The sequence below is a fragment of the Maniola jurtina genome, chromosome 14 (assembly GCF_905333055.1).
Source record: "Maniola jurtina chromosome 14, ilManJurt1.1, whole genome shotgun sequence".
Taxonomy (NCBI): Eukaryota; Metazoa; Arthropoda; class Insecta; order Lepidoptera; family Nymphalidae; genus Maniola; species Maniola jurtina.
The window spans coordinates 3,790,255-3,807,335 of record NC_060042.1 but is presented as its reverse complement, the minus strand read 5'-3'; the positions used below and the strand labels follow the sequence as shown (position 1 = coordinate 3,807,335).

The following is a 17,081-nucleotide window of genomic DNA, read 5'->3' as shown; positions in this document are numbered from 1 at the left end:
AATTTTTTGATTATTATTGAAACTCAACCTTAATGTGCTTTGACATACAGTCGAAATTAGTATACTGAAAACAAGACATGGAATATGCGCAACATCACCTTTATACCAGAGTAAATAAAGCTCAGTTTGAGTTGCTATCAACAAAGATGCTACGTCTCGGCTCCACCGGTGTGCGTTGCTCTTAAAATATTTTTACATAAACATAAATAGCAAGAAAACGAGTAGGTGGGGTCATAAGTGATGAGGAATGCGTCGCCGAGTTTTCAGGAATTTGTTGATCCACCCCTTGAATAACCCCATGTTGAAATCTAGTAGGAACATCACCGTTGGATATGAAGTAATTAATATAAAATTATAAATTACTTTTGGTAGCATTAATTATTATGATATTAATGTTTTGTTTACTTGGACAAAATCCAGGGTTTTGAAAGTCCTAGTGTTTAATTAAATCAAAATAGATAGGTATATATCAAACTCAATATCCTACTAGAATTTCTAGTTTATTTACCTGTAAATACAGCCACTATTACAAGATTTCCGTATCCCCTAAAGACGTTCGTGTCCAGAATAAAGTGTTGACCGTTAGAGCCAAAATACAAACGATACTTTTAAAATCGGCGACAAGCGGTTTTGTAAAAACATCGCATCTTGGTGGCTCCTATCGAATCAAAATCGCGCAATTTAGCGATCGCTTTGAATCTGAATTGCTTATTGCATTTGATATAGTATCAACATGGTAAACCAACTAGGATGATTGTATGAGATAAATCAAGATACAAAGCAAATTGGCATAACAGATTGGAAAACGAGCGTAAGTACCTAATAGAGACAAATAGAGCAATCTTCTGAAGAAGGTCCAGGCCCAAAAAAGCTGTAGTGCCAATGATGATGATAGTCAAAATGACAATCTACAAAAATCGCTACAGTTACATTATTGAATGAGTGTGAAGTGACTAAGTAACTACTCATCTTGCGATACTACATGTTCAAAGTTACAATCTCTAGTTTGAGCTTTTGTGGGGTTAGTACGAGATTTTATACCTCACCAACGTTGACAGAATTTGAACAACGAAATAATAATAATGTCAAAGTAAAATGGACCTAATGGACCTTGATTCAAAGTCGTAATTTCAGTAACATCTATTTTAATTTCTCAAGGTTTCTGCTTGGAGTTCTGGCTGTAGAAGTGATTTAACCTGATTGAATTTGAGTTTTAAACAAGACAGTTAAGGTTAATTTTACCTTACCGCGAAAATTTTGACGTTTGAATTCTTTTATCGTTTGTGGGATGAAAATATAGCAACAGTACTGAATAGCCATGAAATCGTCAGTCGCCGATACTAAAAGTGTATCGTGTGTTCAGGCCTTTACACATCATTCTGTTACCCACTCACGTACATTCTGGACTTCATTTATATTTAACTTAATGGGCGAAATTTTACAAACTACTCGTATATAACTTTTTATGACGATTTTAAAACTTTCAAAACTCCAGTTTGACGTGACGTTGCTTTTGTACTCCCCACTATAAACCCTTTGTTTGAAACATTGTTGGTACAAATTCAGCTGCTGTATGACTTACTGAATGAATGAAACAATGAACGAATATTTTTACGTATTCTATATCTACGCATAGGTATTATTCTACATATATGTTTCACACGTTTCAATAAATTATTATTCATGATAAGACCGTTTGACACTGAAAAATGAAAATTAATGTAAAAATGAATGTATTAATAAATGTTTTAATTGAACAATTGACTTGAGATAATATCGCAAGACGAGCCATTATAAACAATTTTACTATTTTTGGACTTAAATGGATTAGTGACTTAACAAGTTAGTGAATGAATGAACGAATGACCAAATGAATCCACCATCACACTAATATTGTAAAGACGAAAATTTGTGTGTATGTGTATGTTTGTTGCTCATTTACGCAAAAACTACGAGACGGATTTAGCTGAAATTTGGAATGAATACCCTGGATTAACACATAGGCTATTTTTTATCCCGGAAAACCAATGAATTCCTATGGGATTTTGCAAAACGCGGGATTTTCCTGCGCGGAAGAAGTCTTGAGCATCCGCTAGTTAATAATAATTTCAAAAATCTAAATCGCGAATGAAGTCGCAGGCCAAAACTAGTGGGTAGTAGGTGTATACGTGACTCGTGAGTGAACAACAGAGTGGCGTGTAATGCCTGCAGTATATCTTATTCCGGACACGGGCCCGTGTAAGGGAAGGACTCGTTAATGGTGGCCATGTTTACAGGTAAATAAAGACTTTTGCTCGAAGGAAACTCCTATTTTTAGTGAAAGTCTTCTGCAGTAAAAATACAGAATTCCTTTCGCAATAAATCACACTGATATTATAAATGCATTATGTTAAGTTTTAACAGTACATCTGCTTAACTGGTTTTGATGAAAGCTACTGGAAATGAAGGCTATTATTGATCCCGGAAATCGAAGTTTCTATGGGATTAAAAAAACTAAATCCACGTGGATGAAGTCGCAGGCATCATCTAGTCTAGATTATATAAAATTTCATTGGTCACTGAAGGGTTATTTCGAATTGAGGGGATTCTGTCATTTATTTTCTAAAAGTAAAAAAAAAATGCTGAACCGATTTCGATAATACTCCTGTCAAATAGTCAAAACCAAGCATCATGTTTCATCTATGAGATGAATGATATCTAGCGTAAGAAAATACTACTTAGGCGCAAGGCACGCCAGCAGAACTGAGGCGCGGCCTCTTTCTTGATGACAAGCCAAACTAAGCTTTATTTACTTCTCCATAAGAGCGACGGCGAGTGGCAAGCCCAGTCCCGCCAAAGAGCAGCGCGTGTCTTCCATGAGTTGTTTTCAATATACCAATTTCAACCCTATATCAAAGCAAGAGATGCTTAATTGCTTAAAACGCATGTAACTCCAAAAAGTTAAAAGTGTGCCGGTATCAAACCCTGGATCTCCAACTAGGAGGCCGACGTTTTAACCACTAGACTATTACCGCTTCTATATAATAAACCAATCCAATTACAGTAATAGATAACCATAAAGGGCAAAACTATTAGGTACAGTCATTAACTTCCCATAATTATCCACAACACCAATAATGTGGGTAACGTATTGACTGACCCAGATTGTCCGAGTTTGTATCTACAAGAAGACCGGAATAAAACCAGCTGTTGCCAAATTATCTATGACTTACAAGGCTGTATGGACTATGATCTTTGCCTGTATCAAAGAGAATAATTTGAACAACTATTTAAATAAATATTGTTCAGTATTAGTAGGTACTAATACTGAAGAATATTTACAAAAAATCTTTTGTAGAAACGGATCGAACCGATTGCGATGATGTTCGAACTTCGATGTCATACGGGTTTAATTAAACTGCCATACCCATAGAAAGATAATCCGCTTCCATTTTAGAATGCATCAATACTATTACTTACCACTTACCAGAACCTACCACCAGCTGAGATGCAGTCAAAGGCTGAATTGTATCAGAATAAAAAAAATATAAAAGCCTATTGAAGTTTAAAAAATATATATATACACTAGCACGGCATATCATATCTATTGCAGATTTAATAAAATAATAAAACCAACAATCAGCGTCGCGAAACAACGAACACTCTAATAAAAAAAAACAGTTGAAACTTTTTTAGTAAGTAAACAGAGTGTATCTATATACAAAGTCCAAACATTCAAACAAAACGTCAGTATGTATAGGTAGGTAGCTACAAAAGCTATCATTGTCAATATAAAGCTTCATTTTCGGCCATTCATTGGAACAAAACTAACTTAACTAACAATAATGAAGGCAATAAATTAACTGACCTAGATTGTCCGAGTTGATACAAGGCCCGGGCAACACCAGGATGCCAAAAACGAACAACGCCACCGTATTCATAGTCCCTAAAAAGTCCATTACGCAATCAAAATCACTATTCCTTCACATTATCACAAAAAATACCTATACTTAAAGTAAAAAAAAGTCAAATTACATAACAATTCATCATAATATCGAATGTTTATGGTTAAAAAAAAAAACTAATTCCACGCCGATTAAACGAACACTTCAAATTAAATTAAAAACAAAAACAACTGCGACAATATCCGAGCGTTCAAAAAAAGAACGTTGTCAGTACGCGTATCCGGACGCTAGGTACATTCCGAAAGCTATCAATCGCTTTTATAAAGCTTATCGCACATTTGCAGCCGTTTATTAGGGCTAGTGCGCACGCGACAGGCGTCAGTCACGTGGTTTTATTTATATTTGGACTGCGAACGTGTGTCCACTATGACTACAGACGTCCAACTGACGCGAGCCCCATTCACTGGTCAGCCCATCAATTCTGCCTGACGTTTGAATGAAACCTTTCTTTCCCTGGTGGGCAATTAGGGAGCAGTAATTAATGAATGCTTGAACTCTAAAGGATTGCTAAAGATGTAAGGTATTTTTTCTTACGAGAAATAATATTCCGTGAATTCTTCCGTTCGTGTTACGAAAATTACTTTCGGTACTTACTTACCGGATTTTCGTTAAATTAGAATTTTCCTATGGAAAAATATTTATTTTGCTAAGGAGTAAACATTGTGAAGCTTTCAATTAAAGTCCCCGCCTAAATCGAACTCCATTCTGCGCTCTTTTTTTTACAAAACATTATTAATATCGATAGAGATAATTGGAATGTTTGTAAAATTTGCATACCTTAATAAATACAATTAGAACACATAGTATAAGTTTACATTCAATATAAATTTAAAATACGATGTTTTAAGTATAGAACAGTATAGAGTAAGTAGTACCTAAGTAATTAGTAATAGCTCTTGGTTTGAATTTGTTATTTCTATAATATACATTATAGACATTTTATTTTTTATTTAACTAAAGTAACAAGGCCCCAAAAATTTTTCGCGGCCTACGAACAAACCTAATCTCAATTTCTACCTTATCCAATTAAATTACAAAAAGTACCTAAGTAGTCTTGAGAAAAATAAGAATATACATGACAAAACTTTTGAAGATTTATTGGGCACAGGGGTGTAAATCTTATAAATTAAGGTCAAGGTTAAGTTAACGATAACTTTGCGTTAATATGTTATTTAGTATAGCAGAGAAAAAGTGTTGTGATTTAACATAAACTTTCTGATTTGCGCTCGCTCAATCAATTTTTTTGATTAAAAGCTGTGATAATCTAGTGGTTAAGACGCCTCCTAGTCGAAGGGTCCAGAGATCCATCTCGGACACGCACCTCTTAATTTTCAGAGTTATACCTATGCGGAAAAAATCGTGAGGAAACCTGCATGCCTGAGACTTCTCCATATTGTTCTCAAAGGTATGTGAAGTCTGCCAATGTGCACTGTGTGCACTTTGCCAGCATGGTAGATAAACCATTCTAAGAGGAGACCCGTGCTCAGTAGTGTGCCGGCGATGGGTTGAATATTTCTGATTTATGATACATATGTCACGTTTTACATGAAAAGTTACACGAAAAATTACGGACAGTCTGTCTGTATGGAGATTAAATTCTGCGGAAACGTCATAAACTTTTACAATTGTAACAGATACTCCCAGTTAACGTTAACTTTAAAAGTAACTAAGGGCTAAACTCAGAAACCTAGACTTTTGGCTTCGGATAGGCGCCTATATAACTTCTTCTGCATAAAAAACTCGTTAGTCAAATTATGCGAATACACAAGCAAATAAAACGGTATTTAACTTCGTCATTGGATTGTTTCCAATCCATTATCATTTCAAATTGTATAATTTATCCTTTGGTCGCTTTATCGCCCACGCACTGCGGAAATCATAGTGATAATTATTATTCTAGTTATTCCTGTAAAATTTTCCCTTCAAATCGTTATTGGCGAATTCTAACCTACGAGTATCATTCTATCCTGCTTATATCATCAACTCATCGCTAGACCACTACTACAAGGGTCTCAGAATAAGAAGGAGCTATCAGAGTCCACCACGCTGGCCAAGTGCAGATTGACACACTTCACTACCTTTGAGAACTTTATGGAGAACTCTCAAGCATGCAGATTTTCCCCAAGATGTTTTCCTTCACCGTTAAAACAAAAAAGCCTAAGGCCTCATTCGCACGAGAGCTTTTTAACGTCCGTTAAAAAAGCGTTCAAATAGAACAAATGCATTCCCAAGCATCTGTTCACACGTCAACGCTTTTTTAACGCGCGCTTTGTATTTTCAGCGCAACGCCGGGTTTTAAGGCAACGTTTTAACGCTCGTGCGAATTAGGGCTTAATCCACGCAAACGATGTTGCGGGCATTTAGTGAAAAATAAGAGTCTCATAATTTTTGTAAGTTATATTTTCTATAATAGCTACTTACTTGATATGTGTTCTAGTTCAATTTGTTTTTTTGCAGCCTGAGGATACGAATTGGGTTTTTTTTAATCAATAAAGAATAAATATTATATTAATATCCCATATAACTAACTAACTAGTACAAAAAAATTCTTTGAAAACATATTTTTTATTGAAGCCTAACTCTCGATAATATTTAAGAAACATTCCTATTTATTTATTAAAGCTCCATATTGTACAACTTTGTTAGAAAAAATTGCGCATTACCTACGCTAGAAAAAATAAGCTTTTGCCATTCAACTTCCTCCGAAAAAGTTCTAATAGTTTCAATAGCAAACAATTCTAGAGAATAAGCGATGTAATATCGCACAAAAAGTTGAATTCCTTTTGCATAAAAAAGTTCCTTGATAAATTATGACAAATTGCGGAGAATAAAGATAACCCCGCAAATAAAAAGAGTATTTCGCTTCGTTATACGATGTTTCCAAGCTAATATTTATCATTTTTATTGGTTTAATACGTAACTGTTATTAATATTATTAAAGCTTAAGACGGTTCCTGAATCCTGATTGAGTATCAGCTTTGTTAGCTTAGTTCCTTAGCTGTGCATAGAGGTGACATTTTTTAAATAGGTAAAGATTTTGGAACCTGCATGATGCAAACTTTGTCTCTCTGGGAAATGCCCGGGAAATTTTCGAAATGTATTTTAAAAAACCGGCCAAGTGCGAGTCAGATTCGCGCACCGACGATTACACCGATACACCGTAACTCGGGTATTTTTTCCGACATTTTGCACGATAAATCAAAAACTATTATGCATAAAAATAATTGAAAATCTGTTTTAGAATGTACAGGTAAAGCCGTTTCATTAGATACCCCACTTGGTATAGTTAGTTGCCTTAGTTTTAAAACTGAAAACACCTACTAATTATTATTTGTTCATGAACACATTTTTTTGGGATGTAACCACAAATTCACGTTTTTGCGGATTTTTCTTTGTGTGCTATAAGACCTACCTACCGGACGGACAAACGGACAAACGTATAGATGGACAGACAGACAGCAAAGTGATCCTATGAGGGTTCCGTTTTTTCCTTTTGAGGTACGGACCCCTAAAAATGTTTAAAAATTTCTTCAAAGTGTACTACTTTGTTACAAAATTATAACAAGCTTAAAGCCATTCCCAGTATGACAAAAGTGCAAAGGATATAAAATCCGCACTACCATACAGTTTTCCATCCGTATCTTAACATGTGTAAATAAGGTGTAAATTAAAAATTTTCAACACCCCCGACAAGTGAAGGTTACAGTAACTAGAAAAGAGCTGATAACTTTCAAACGGCTGAACCGATTTTATTGGACTATTCCGCGCCTACGATCCAAAGTATCTGAGTTTTCCAAAACATCATTTTCAAATAAATAATTATTTATCTAGGCAACGTCCATCTTGACAGCTTGACATTTGTCAATTGACACTTGAATATTTTGAACCTAAGGATTTTCTAGTTCTAAAAAATTCTAGTTTTCTTGTAGAAAAGAAGGTTAGATACCTTCTTTTCTACAAGAAAACTAGATTTTTTTTTTGGGTTATAGCTAAGAACACTCTCGATCAAGCCACCTTTCAAACCAAAAAAAAGTAAATTAAAATCGGTTCATTCGTTTAGGCGCTACGATGCCACAGACAGACACACAGATACACAGATACACACGTCAAACTTATAACACCCCTCTTTTTGGGTCGGGGGTTAAAAATAGAGCTTTGACTTCCTTCTAACAATGTCATACTAGAATTTTTTCACCTTGCCCCTACTGTCCCTCGTCTAAAATAAATCAGAGCGTACGATACAAAGTTCAGCTCAAATTCGGGAGCAATTGGTCTCTCAGGTGACCGTTAAACTTTAAACAAATTGGAGCTGTTATTCCATGTTTCAGTTACTTTTGGAGTAAAAAAAATGATTAATTTTTTTTTTGACATCTTTCCAATAATGTATAAAATTTTATCAACCTTGCCCCTACTGTCCGAAATGAATCAAACCTTAGTACGAAGTTCAGCTCAAATTCAGAAGCAATTAGTCTCTCCGGTGACCGTTTAACCAAATTGAAGCTATTATTCCCTGTTTCAGTTAGTTTTGTTATTTTAAGGAGTAGGATGAAAATTGCTTGCTTTACCATTACACAACTTGCATGAATGCTTACTTGTACTTAACTATAAAGACTGATTTGACTTCCCGGCTTCTTCTTCAACTTAGGGCCGGTGCATACAGACGGAGTAGAGCTGAGTCTTTTGTACAATAGCTTACACTCAGTTTTATGGATTTCGATATACGGTTGAAATTACTATGATTAATATTTTTTTTTAATATTTATCTTTAATAGTAGTGAACTATCACTTTGACTTAGAAGAATATTTTAGTTAAAAACGTTAATTTAAAAAGTTACACTAGGGATTCAAAACAGGGAGATTTAAAGCAGCTTTCTGAAATAATTAGTATAAGAATCGAGTTTAGTGAAGAAATGTATCATTTAAAACATACCTACTAAATGCAAGATTAATTCAACCACTGAAGCATTCTTGATCAGATAGACATTTTCTCTGCATAAACTAATACAGAGAGCCAGTGTGTGCCAGACCTTCGTTGTTTTATAAAAGCTGGCACGTTTGGTACGCACTGGCTCTTAGTCTATAATAGTACGGGAGGCAGCGCTATAGTTGAGCGAGTCATTTTATACCGGCTGAAAATCATAATAATAATAGTTTTCCCCCAACACATAACAGCTCTGAACGTCAGCTGCTCCGATAGCGGTGGAGACAGCTGTACCGTATGTTTGTATGTTTGTACCCTATAGGCGGCTAAACCACTGATCAGATTGTGATGAAACTTTGGTAGGGTGTTCTGAGGACGCCCAAGACGGTTCCCAGTACAAAAAAAAAAAAACTATATATGTATGAATAAAAAAAACATGTTTGTTTACGTTTGTTGTATGTTTTTCGAAAGTTCGTATCAAATATTTCGTTTTCAAAGAAACTTTTTGCTTTAGTGATTGAAACAATAATTTAATACATTTTTGATCGGTCTAAAAATCATCGGAGCAGATTTTTTTTTTAAACTTTTTCATGTTGTCTCCTTTAACTCCACCGCTAGTGCGACAACAAAAATTCATTCGGCATAAAATTTCTAGAAAAAATGCAACCGGGAGGTAGTCCCGGACCATAAGCAAATTTTAGGCAGTGTCAAAACTGAAACCCGGAGTACATAGTGTTATAGGTTAGGTTCGATGTTTAAATATACTAATGGTTCCTTACATCCAATAGGATTCAAACATGTATGAAAATATTAAATAAACGAAAAATTCAACTACACTTTACAAGTAAGCTCTTGAATAATAAAACGAGTAATAACTGCTTTCTCCTGGAACAGCTGTATTTCACTCCAGCTCCAACCACTCACCATTAATAACTAGGGAACTGCCTCGGGCATTTGCTGCCCGCACCTCGGAAATGAAATTAATTGAAACTTCGAAACTTCTGAGACAATACTTGTTTTAAAGGAGAACTTAAGAAAAATCCAAGTTGCTTGTATAAAAACTTGGGTTAAGTTTACAGTTGCTTGCACATTGCTGCTGCATTGCTATACAAATCCTACTCTTTCATTGGATAGAGAAATAAAAAATTCGAGTCTGTCTCATTATTGAAAATGGGTAAACATAAAATTAATTAACATTTCTACATACTTATGTACCAATGTAATTTCTTTTTCACTTAAAACCATGAGTTACTTACAGCTAAAATTTTACAGGAAGTAGATAAATTAGAGAAGAAAATATAGGTAAGTAGCTCATTACAAGTTTTGATACCAAAAAAAGAAATCTAGTACCTACCAAAAATCCTATACATATTCCTAACTAAATACTAGGGTAGCATGGCTTCAAACAATTTCCTTTTATTTTTACAATATAAGTAGTGTAGTAGTTGGGATTTGGAAGTACGTTTTCCATGTAACTGTCGTAATATTGCTTGATCACGTCGAGAAAATTACGAAGAAGTTACAAGAAAACTCCTCGAAACCGTTCTCATCGACAATATTGCTGATTCATTTGGACGAGCGTGACTTTTTATTGATATGAAGAAATCTTGAATTGTGCTCTGCGGCTGTTTTTCTGACTGTGTTGTTTTTGGATATTGAGGCCAAATGATTTAGTTTTCCGATGGCTTGTATTAAATAAGACAATAATTGGTATAAGGGTTTATAAGTAATAAATAATATCTATTGTTACCATCTATATCTATCTTACTTAGCCGATCTAAGGTTGAAATCTATAGAGCGCACTTTGACTTTGCTTAGACTTAACAGGGCTCTCTCTGTCACTTACTCCATACAATCGTAGCCCCAATTTCATTTGAATACTAAGCAACCCCAAAGTCCATGAAATTTTGCAGACATATTCTAGAAACTAAAATCTGTGCCTGTGGTGTTTTAGATTTTTCTAAAAATATGTAGTTTTAAAATTACAGGGGTTCAAAGATTTGTATGTGAATTTTTAAGACTACGTAACTTTGAAACCGAATATTTTAACAGAAAACTGGAAAACCATAGGCATAGATATTAGGACTTTGGTTGCTTAATATTCAAATGAAATTGAAACTACGTTTGTATGGAGCGAGTGACGGAGAGAACCCTCTTAAGTCTGAGCAAAGTCAAGGTGCGCTCTATAGATCTCAGGCTGGATTCAGGCCGTGGCGTGTGGAAGTCCCTACAAGAGACCATCCCCAGCTGTGGACGCCTATCGGCTGTGATGATGATGATGATAATGATTTTGTTAAAGTCCAAAGACTTGCCTCAAGGGCAATAAAATACAAAATTCTAAAAGTGTGTAAAAAAATTCTTTCGTATTGTTTTTGCGTAGGTACACGGTAATGGTTTTTTTTTTCTCAGCAATCCTTTTCGGACTGAAGTTACGAGTAATACGAATTCAGTCGGCGTCTCGGGGATATTTATTCGGAGACCTTTTCGTCACAGTCTATACTAGAGTTATTTTCGTGAAAAAGAAATTTATACCTACTTGAAAACAGTGCGTAGGACTACGTGATTGGTAAACAGAGAAATGGCAACTATTCGAATTATATTTTTAACCCCCGACCCAAAAAGAGGGGTGTTATAAGTTTGACGTATGTATCTGTGTATCTGTGTATCTGTCTATGGCATCGTAGCTCCTAAAGTAATGACCCTATTTTAATTTAGTTTTTTTTTTTGTTTGAAAGGTGGCCTGATCGAGAGTGTTCTTAGCTATAATCCAAGAAAATCGGTTCAGCCGTTTGAAAGTTATCAGCTCTTTTCTAGTTACTGTAACCTTCACTTGTCGGGGGTGTTATAAAATTTTAATTTACACTTGTACGTTATGCACTGAAATGGATAGGTATATTATACAAGTATGATGGAAGAGATGTGCAATGTAAAATGACGGTTATTTTTTATGCCGATTCAAAAGCCCCACCGGTCACCGAGTTTATCGGGAATGAAAATTGACACTAAAAGCCGATTCACACCAAGCACGTACACGTGACACGCGCGTCATTACAAGTACCTAATCCGTAGGCAAAACTGCACGCATTACGTCTACGCGAACGTTCACGCCACGCAAGCGGTATGCCATATCTCATACAGTTCCATACATTACAACGCAATGGTACGCGCTACATCTACGCTTACGCGACGCATACGCGGCCTGTGTGGCCGGCGCTTTAGTATCAAATCTTCTTCTTATTAACACAGTGTTGAAGTGTTGATAGAGTCTCAACACTCAACACTCATTTAATTCCGAGTACGTTCAAAATGACGCTTATGCTGCAGTGCCAAAATGGCGAAAATCAAGTTCAAGAACAGATATCGGCCATCGCAGATCCAGCGTATTTGTATTAGTATAGAGGTCAGTGATTTTAGGTAGGTATATTAGGATTCACATAATATCAATATAGGTACTAGTAGGACCGATAGGTCTAAAACATGACATTTTGCGTAAAGAGTATTTTATACATAAATTATACGTCACGTGGGGAAAAGATGGTTTTTCGAAAACCTTAATCCGAGCGGTCGGAGTCGGGAGTAAAAGCTAATATTTTTATATATTTTGGCTAACCAATAACCATATTAAACATTCTTATTATTCCGTATAATAATATGTATTATAACATTACTCTTATAGAGCTTCAAGCTTGTAAGTAGTCTAATTTGGTGCTTGGGATTAGGAAGACGTATAAATTAAACCAAATATGAAGCTATTTAGCTCACTAGAAATCCTAAATTGGCCATTAGGGTATTGCAGCTGGGCACGGAATTGTATAGAAATATGGATTAGATTAATCTCATTCGCACCAGCTATTACTCGGTATAGCCTATTTTGAAATGTTTGGATCACAATATATCGTGGTGGTAGAAAATGTTATTATTGGATATCATGGAAAATGAGCTAAGTAAATCTCTATTAATATACTAATAATAATTTAAAGAGGTACAGTTTGTAAGTTTGTTGGTAGGAAGTAATCTCTGGAACTACTGAACCAATTTTGAAAATCCTTTCGTGAGTAGAAAGCTACATTATTCCTGAGTGACTATATTTTCAAAAAAATTAAACTTACTACGAAAATTGTAATAAGCTACCCGCGAGTAGCCGGGGCGAGTTGCTAGTAGTTTAATAAGTAGATGAATTCAATTCAAGCAACATCATAATTTTTTCTTTGGTGAAGAATTTCTCTGCCTACATCGTGTAGCCACGTAGCCATAATGTAGCAATATAGCTACGAGTGGGTACGTAGCATAGGTAATATTAGGGATAGGCAGCAAAATACTCACGTAACCTTAAACGTAACAATCTTTAACAGGTCTCTCTCCGTCACTTATTCCATACAATCGTAGTTCCAATTTTATTTGAATATTAAGCAACCAAAGTCCATGAAATTTTGCAGACATAATCTAGAAACTAATATCTGAGCCTGTGGTGTTTTAGATTTCTCTAAAAATATGTAGTTTTAAAATTAAAGGGGCTCAAAGATTTGTATGTGAATTTTTAGGACCGCATAACTTTGAAGCCGAATATTTTAACAGAAATCTGGAAAACCACAGGCATAGATATTAGTTTCTAGAATATGTCTTCAAAATTTCATGGACTTTGGTTGCTTGATATTCAAATGAAATTGGAACTACGTTTGTATGGAACGAGTGACGGAGAGACCCCTCTTAATTCGACGTAGTCCAAAGTGTAGCAAGGTGGCGCGTGGCGTAGATACCTATATAGTACGTATGCTCCCTGCTGTGTATTTTGCTATACTATTGTAAAATAGAAGCGTACAAGTGTAAAAATAAAGAAGAAACATCTTAATTTAATTAACGAGGTAAATATATAAAAAAAAATTAAAACCCCTGACATATTTTTATTAGATTTTTTTTTGGCTGGACACTAATTTGTATTGGTCGGATAGTAATAACCGGTCTAATAAAAAAACTAGAAAGGAGCTTATAACTTTCAAACGGCTGAACCGATTTTCTTGGATTATAAGTAAGAACACTCTTCATTAAGCGACCTTGCAAACAAAAACTAAATTAAAATCGATTCATTCGTTTTGGACCTACGATGCCACAGACAAATACACAAACACACAGATACACACGTCAAACTTATAACACCTCTTTTTGGGTCGGGGGTTAAAATTATGAATGCGAAAGAGGGTCTGTCTGTCTGCTACGTTTTCACATTCATTTAAGCGATTTTGCGGAAAATTTGTACAAATAAACCTTGCTTCCCAGGGACGGACATACGTGGGCGGTCCCAAAATGAATTGGCCTGATATAGTTCTAAGCAACATATCGATACATGTTATGTTATATCGGACAGTACGTTTATCGTGTTACTTTATATACTAAAATGCATCGACATGAAAAGCGTAGTCTCAGCTCAGCAGTGGTTTGAACATCAAGATTCGCGTGTTTTTTGGAAATGTCGAAAACCGAATATCGAAGCGTCACAAGTTTCTGTTTAATGAAGACTTATCTCCCGCCCAAATAAAAGAACGATTAGATGATGAGTACAAGGAGTCTTTCCCCTCGTATAGCACAGTAAGAAACTGGGTGAAAGAGTTTCGCTTCGGGAGAGAAACGGTCGAAGGCTTCGGCCATGACGGTCGACCGGTGAAAGTGTTCTCTCCTGAAACTATTGCTGTAATCGAAGAGGAGGTTTTAAGTGACCGCCGTTTGAAGATTAGAGTAATTGCAGCTAGACTTAGGCTCTCTAAAAGTACCATTCATCGTGCAATCCATGACCATCTTCGTATGAAAAAAGTTAGTGCAAGATGAGTTCCGAAACTTCTTTCAGCTGTCCAAAGACAGGAGCGAGTGCGCTGTGCAACCGAGTTTTTAGGTCTTTGGGACGAAAACACAAAGAATGTAATCGAGCGGCTACTTACTGGTGATGAAACTATGGTCTTATATCATGATCCAGAAAGCAAGCGCGAGTCAATGGAATGGTGTTACAAGGGTGAAAAGCCATCTAGAAAGGCAAAGGTGCAAAAATCCACCAAAAATGTCTTGTGTACAATCTATTGGGATTCTCAAGGGATTTTGATGGTAGAATTTAAAAAACGTAATACAATCGTAAACGGCGAATATTATGCTTCATTACTATATAAACTGCGAGACACGATTAAGGAGAAGCGCAGAGGCAAGTTGTCTTAAAGCGTCCTGTTGCTCCACGACAACGCACCCGTTCACACTGCCGGTGTTCCGAAGGCTGCAGTTTGTGAATGCGGGTTCACGGAACTGGAACATCCACCGTATAGTCCAGGCCTGGCCCCGTCAGACTATTATTTGTTCCCAAATTTAAACCGGGGCTTAAGAGGAAGGAAATTTTCAAACGATGAAGAATTGCAGGCGGCCGCCTTTAGTCATTTTGAAGACAAAGATTGAAGTCACTTTTATGAAGGTTTAGAGATGTTAGTTCTCAGAAGTCAAAAGTGTGTTTATATTAGTGGAGATTACATAGAAAAATAAAATTGGTTTCATCTCATTTTGTTGACTATTTCATAGCTAGGCCAATTCATTATGGGACCGCCTAGGTAGGTTATTTTTGTGCCGTTAGAGACTTCCCTCGGGATTTTTAAGAAACCTAAAGCCACGCGGATGAAGACGCGGGCATCATCTAAAATTTTAATGAAACCTAAATGAATGTTTTGAAATTTTCATTATCAAAAATTTTTTTTCCTAAAAGCATACAATATTAAAATAATTATTGTTATAAACATTTAAAAAGGTGAAATATTTTATTTTGTTTTGGGCGCGCATTTGTAGAACTTTTGACCTTTAAAATTCCGAGCGTGTTATGTTTGAATTTTAATAAAAAGTCAACAATTTTTTTTTCTCAAAGTATACACAGCTATTTTCAATGGCTAAATTTGTTCAGCTTCATAACTAAATGTGAGTTTAAATAATTGGTTTCGTTTTTGCCGTCGCTACCGTTTAGGCGAACGTTAATTGCATTCGTTATGCTTGCTTAAGTACTGAGTAAACTCCTTTGCGAGTATGAATTTTGTATTTACTGCAGTTCGCCTGCTCAAGCAAAATCTGGGACACTCTGAGACACTCGATTTTAAAGCAAAATTTATTTCCTGTTTTTTTTTTTTTGCTGTCGCTGTTCTTGGGAAAACAAGCTGATTATAATTAGCCCGTTAAACTATGTTCAGATATCAAAAATGTTACGCGCGATTTTAAATCGCTCGACACATTTTTATTTATTTATCCATTATCGCACGATACATTTTTATTTATTTATTCATTGTAGGCATAGCTCTTGACCATAATCACACCTGATGGAAAGTGCCTAAGATGGGATGCGTTTACCTAGAAGATGCCTATTCACTCTTCTTTTAAAGGTACCCGGATTTTAAATTGGTGAGAAACACAGATCGCGGAAGAGTATTCCAAACCTTAGCCATGCGTATGAGGAATGATGACGCAAAACGTGTCGTGCGTGTAGATAGAAGTAGCAAGCGGTTTTAGCGTGTGTACACAGTCGTCTGTAATGCAGTGTGGTTGCGGAATCGTTACTCGTTTTCAAAAATCTGTTTTGAAATCTAAGCCTCTAATCTCAGGTATTTCATATAATACCCCACTTGGCATAGTTTAGTAAAATTTAAACACATTTTCAAATTTTTTATGATGTAACCACAAATTCATGGTTTTTGGATTTATTCCTTTACTTGTGCTAAGACCTACCTACCTGCCAAATTTCATAATTCTAGGTCAACGTGAAGTACCCTATAGGTTTACTTGACAGACACGACGGACGGACAGACAGATAGACAACAAAGCGATCCATTTTTCCTTTTGAAGTACGGAACCCTAAAAACAAAACGTGCGAAAAGTGCTTATCTGTCTGAACTTAGCCCTAAAGTCCTTTTTATAACAGTATCTATTGGAACAATGGGCTAAGAGTGCGCGTAATTAGAACAGACTTTACGTTCAACAGCTTACAGGCACCCGCTAATAGGCTAGAATCCGAAAATCGACTATTCAGACCTCACTTGTTGCACTATTTCGTCATGACCTAGCACAAGCCTTAAAGCTTAGTTGGCGGGAAAAGGGGGAATATTAGTAAACATATTACCGCATTAAAAAATTACAAAATTTTACTTTTTAGGGTTCAGTACCGCAAAAGGAAAAAGGAACCATAATGGGATCACTTCGTTGTCTGTCTG

The 17,081-nt window shown here is 35.7% G+C and overlaps 1 protein-coding gene across 1 annotated transcript in view; it reads right to left on the bottom strand.

Moving 5' to 3' along the window:
- Positions 1–4,309, bottom strand: part of LOC123871782 (protein eva-1 homolog C-like) — a 35,018-nt gene extending 30,709 nt beyond the window's left edge. The window contains exon 1 of the mRNA XM_045915723.1: positions 3,848–4,309. Coding sequence (XP_045771679.1) covers positions 3,848–3,938 — 91 coding nt within the window. The 5' untranslated portion in view covers positions 3,939–4,309. The remainder of the gene's footprint in view (positions 1–3,847) is intronic.
- Between the last annotated feature and the right edge of the window lie 12,772 nt (positions 4,310–17,081).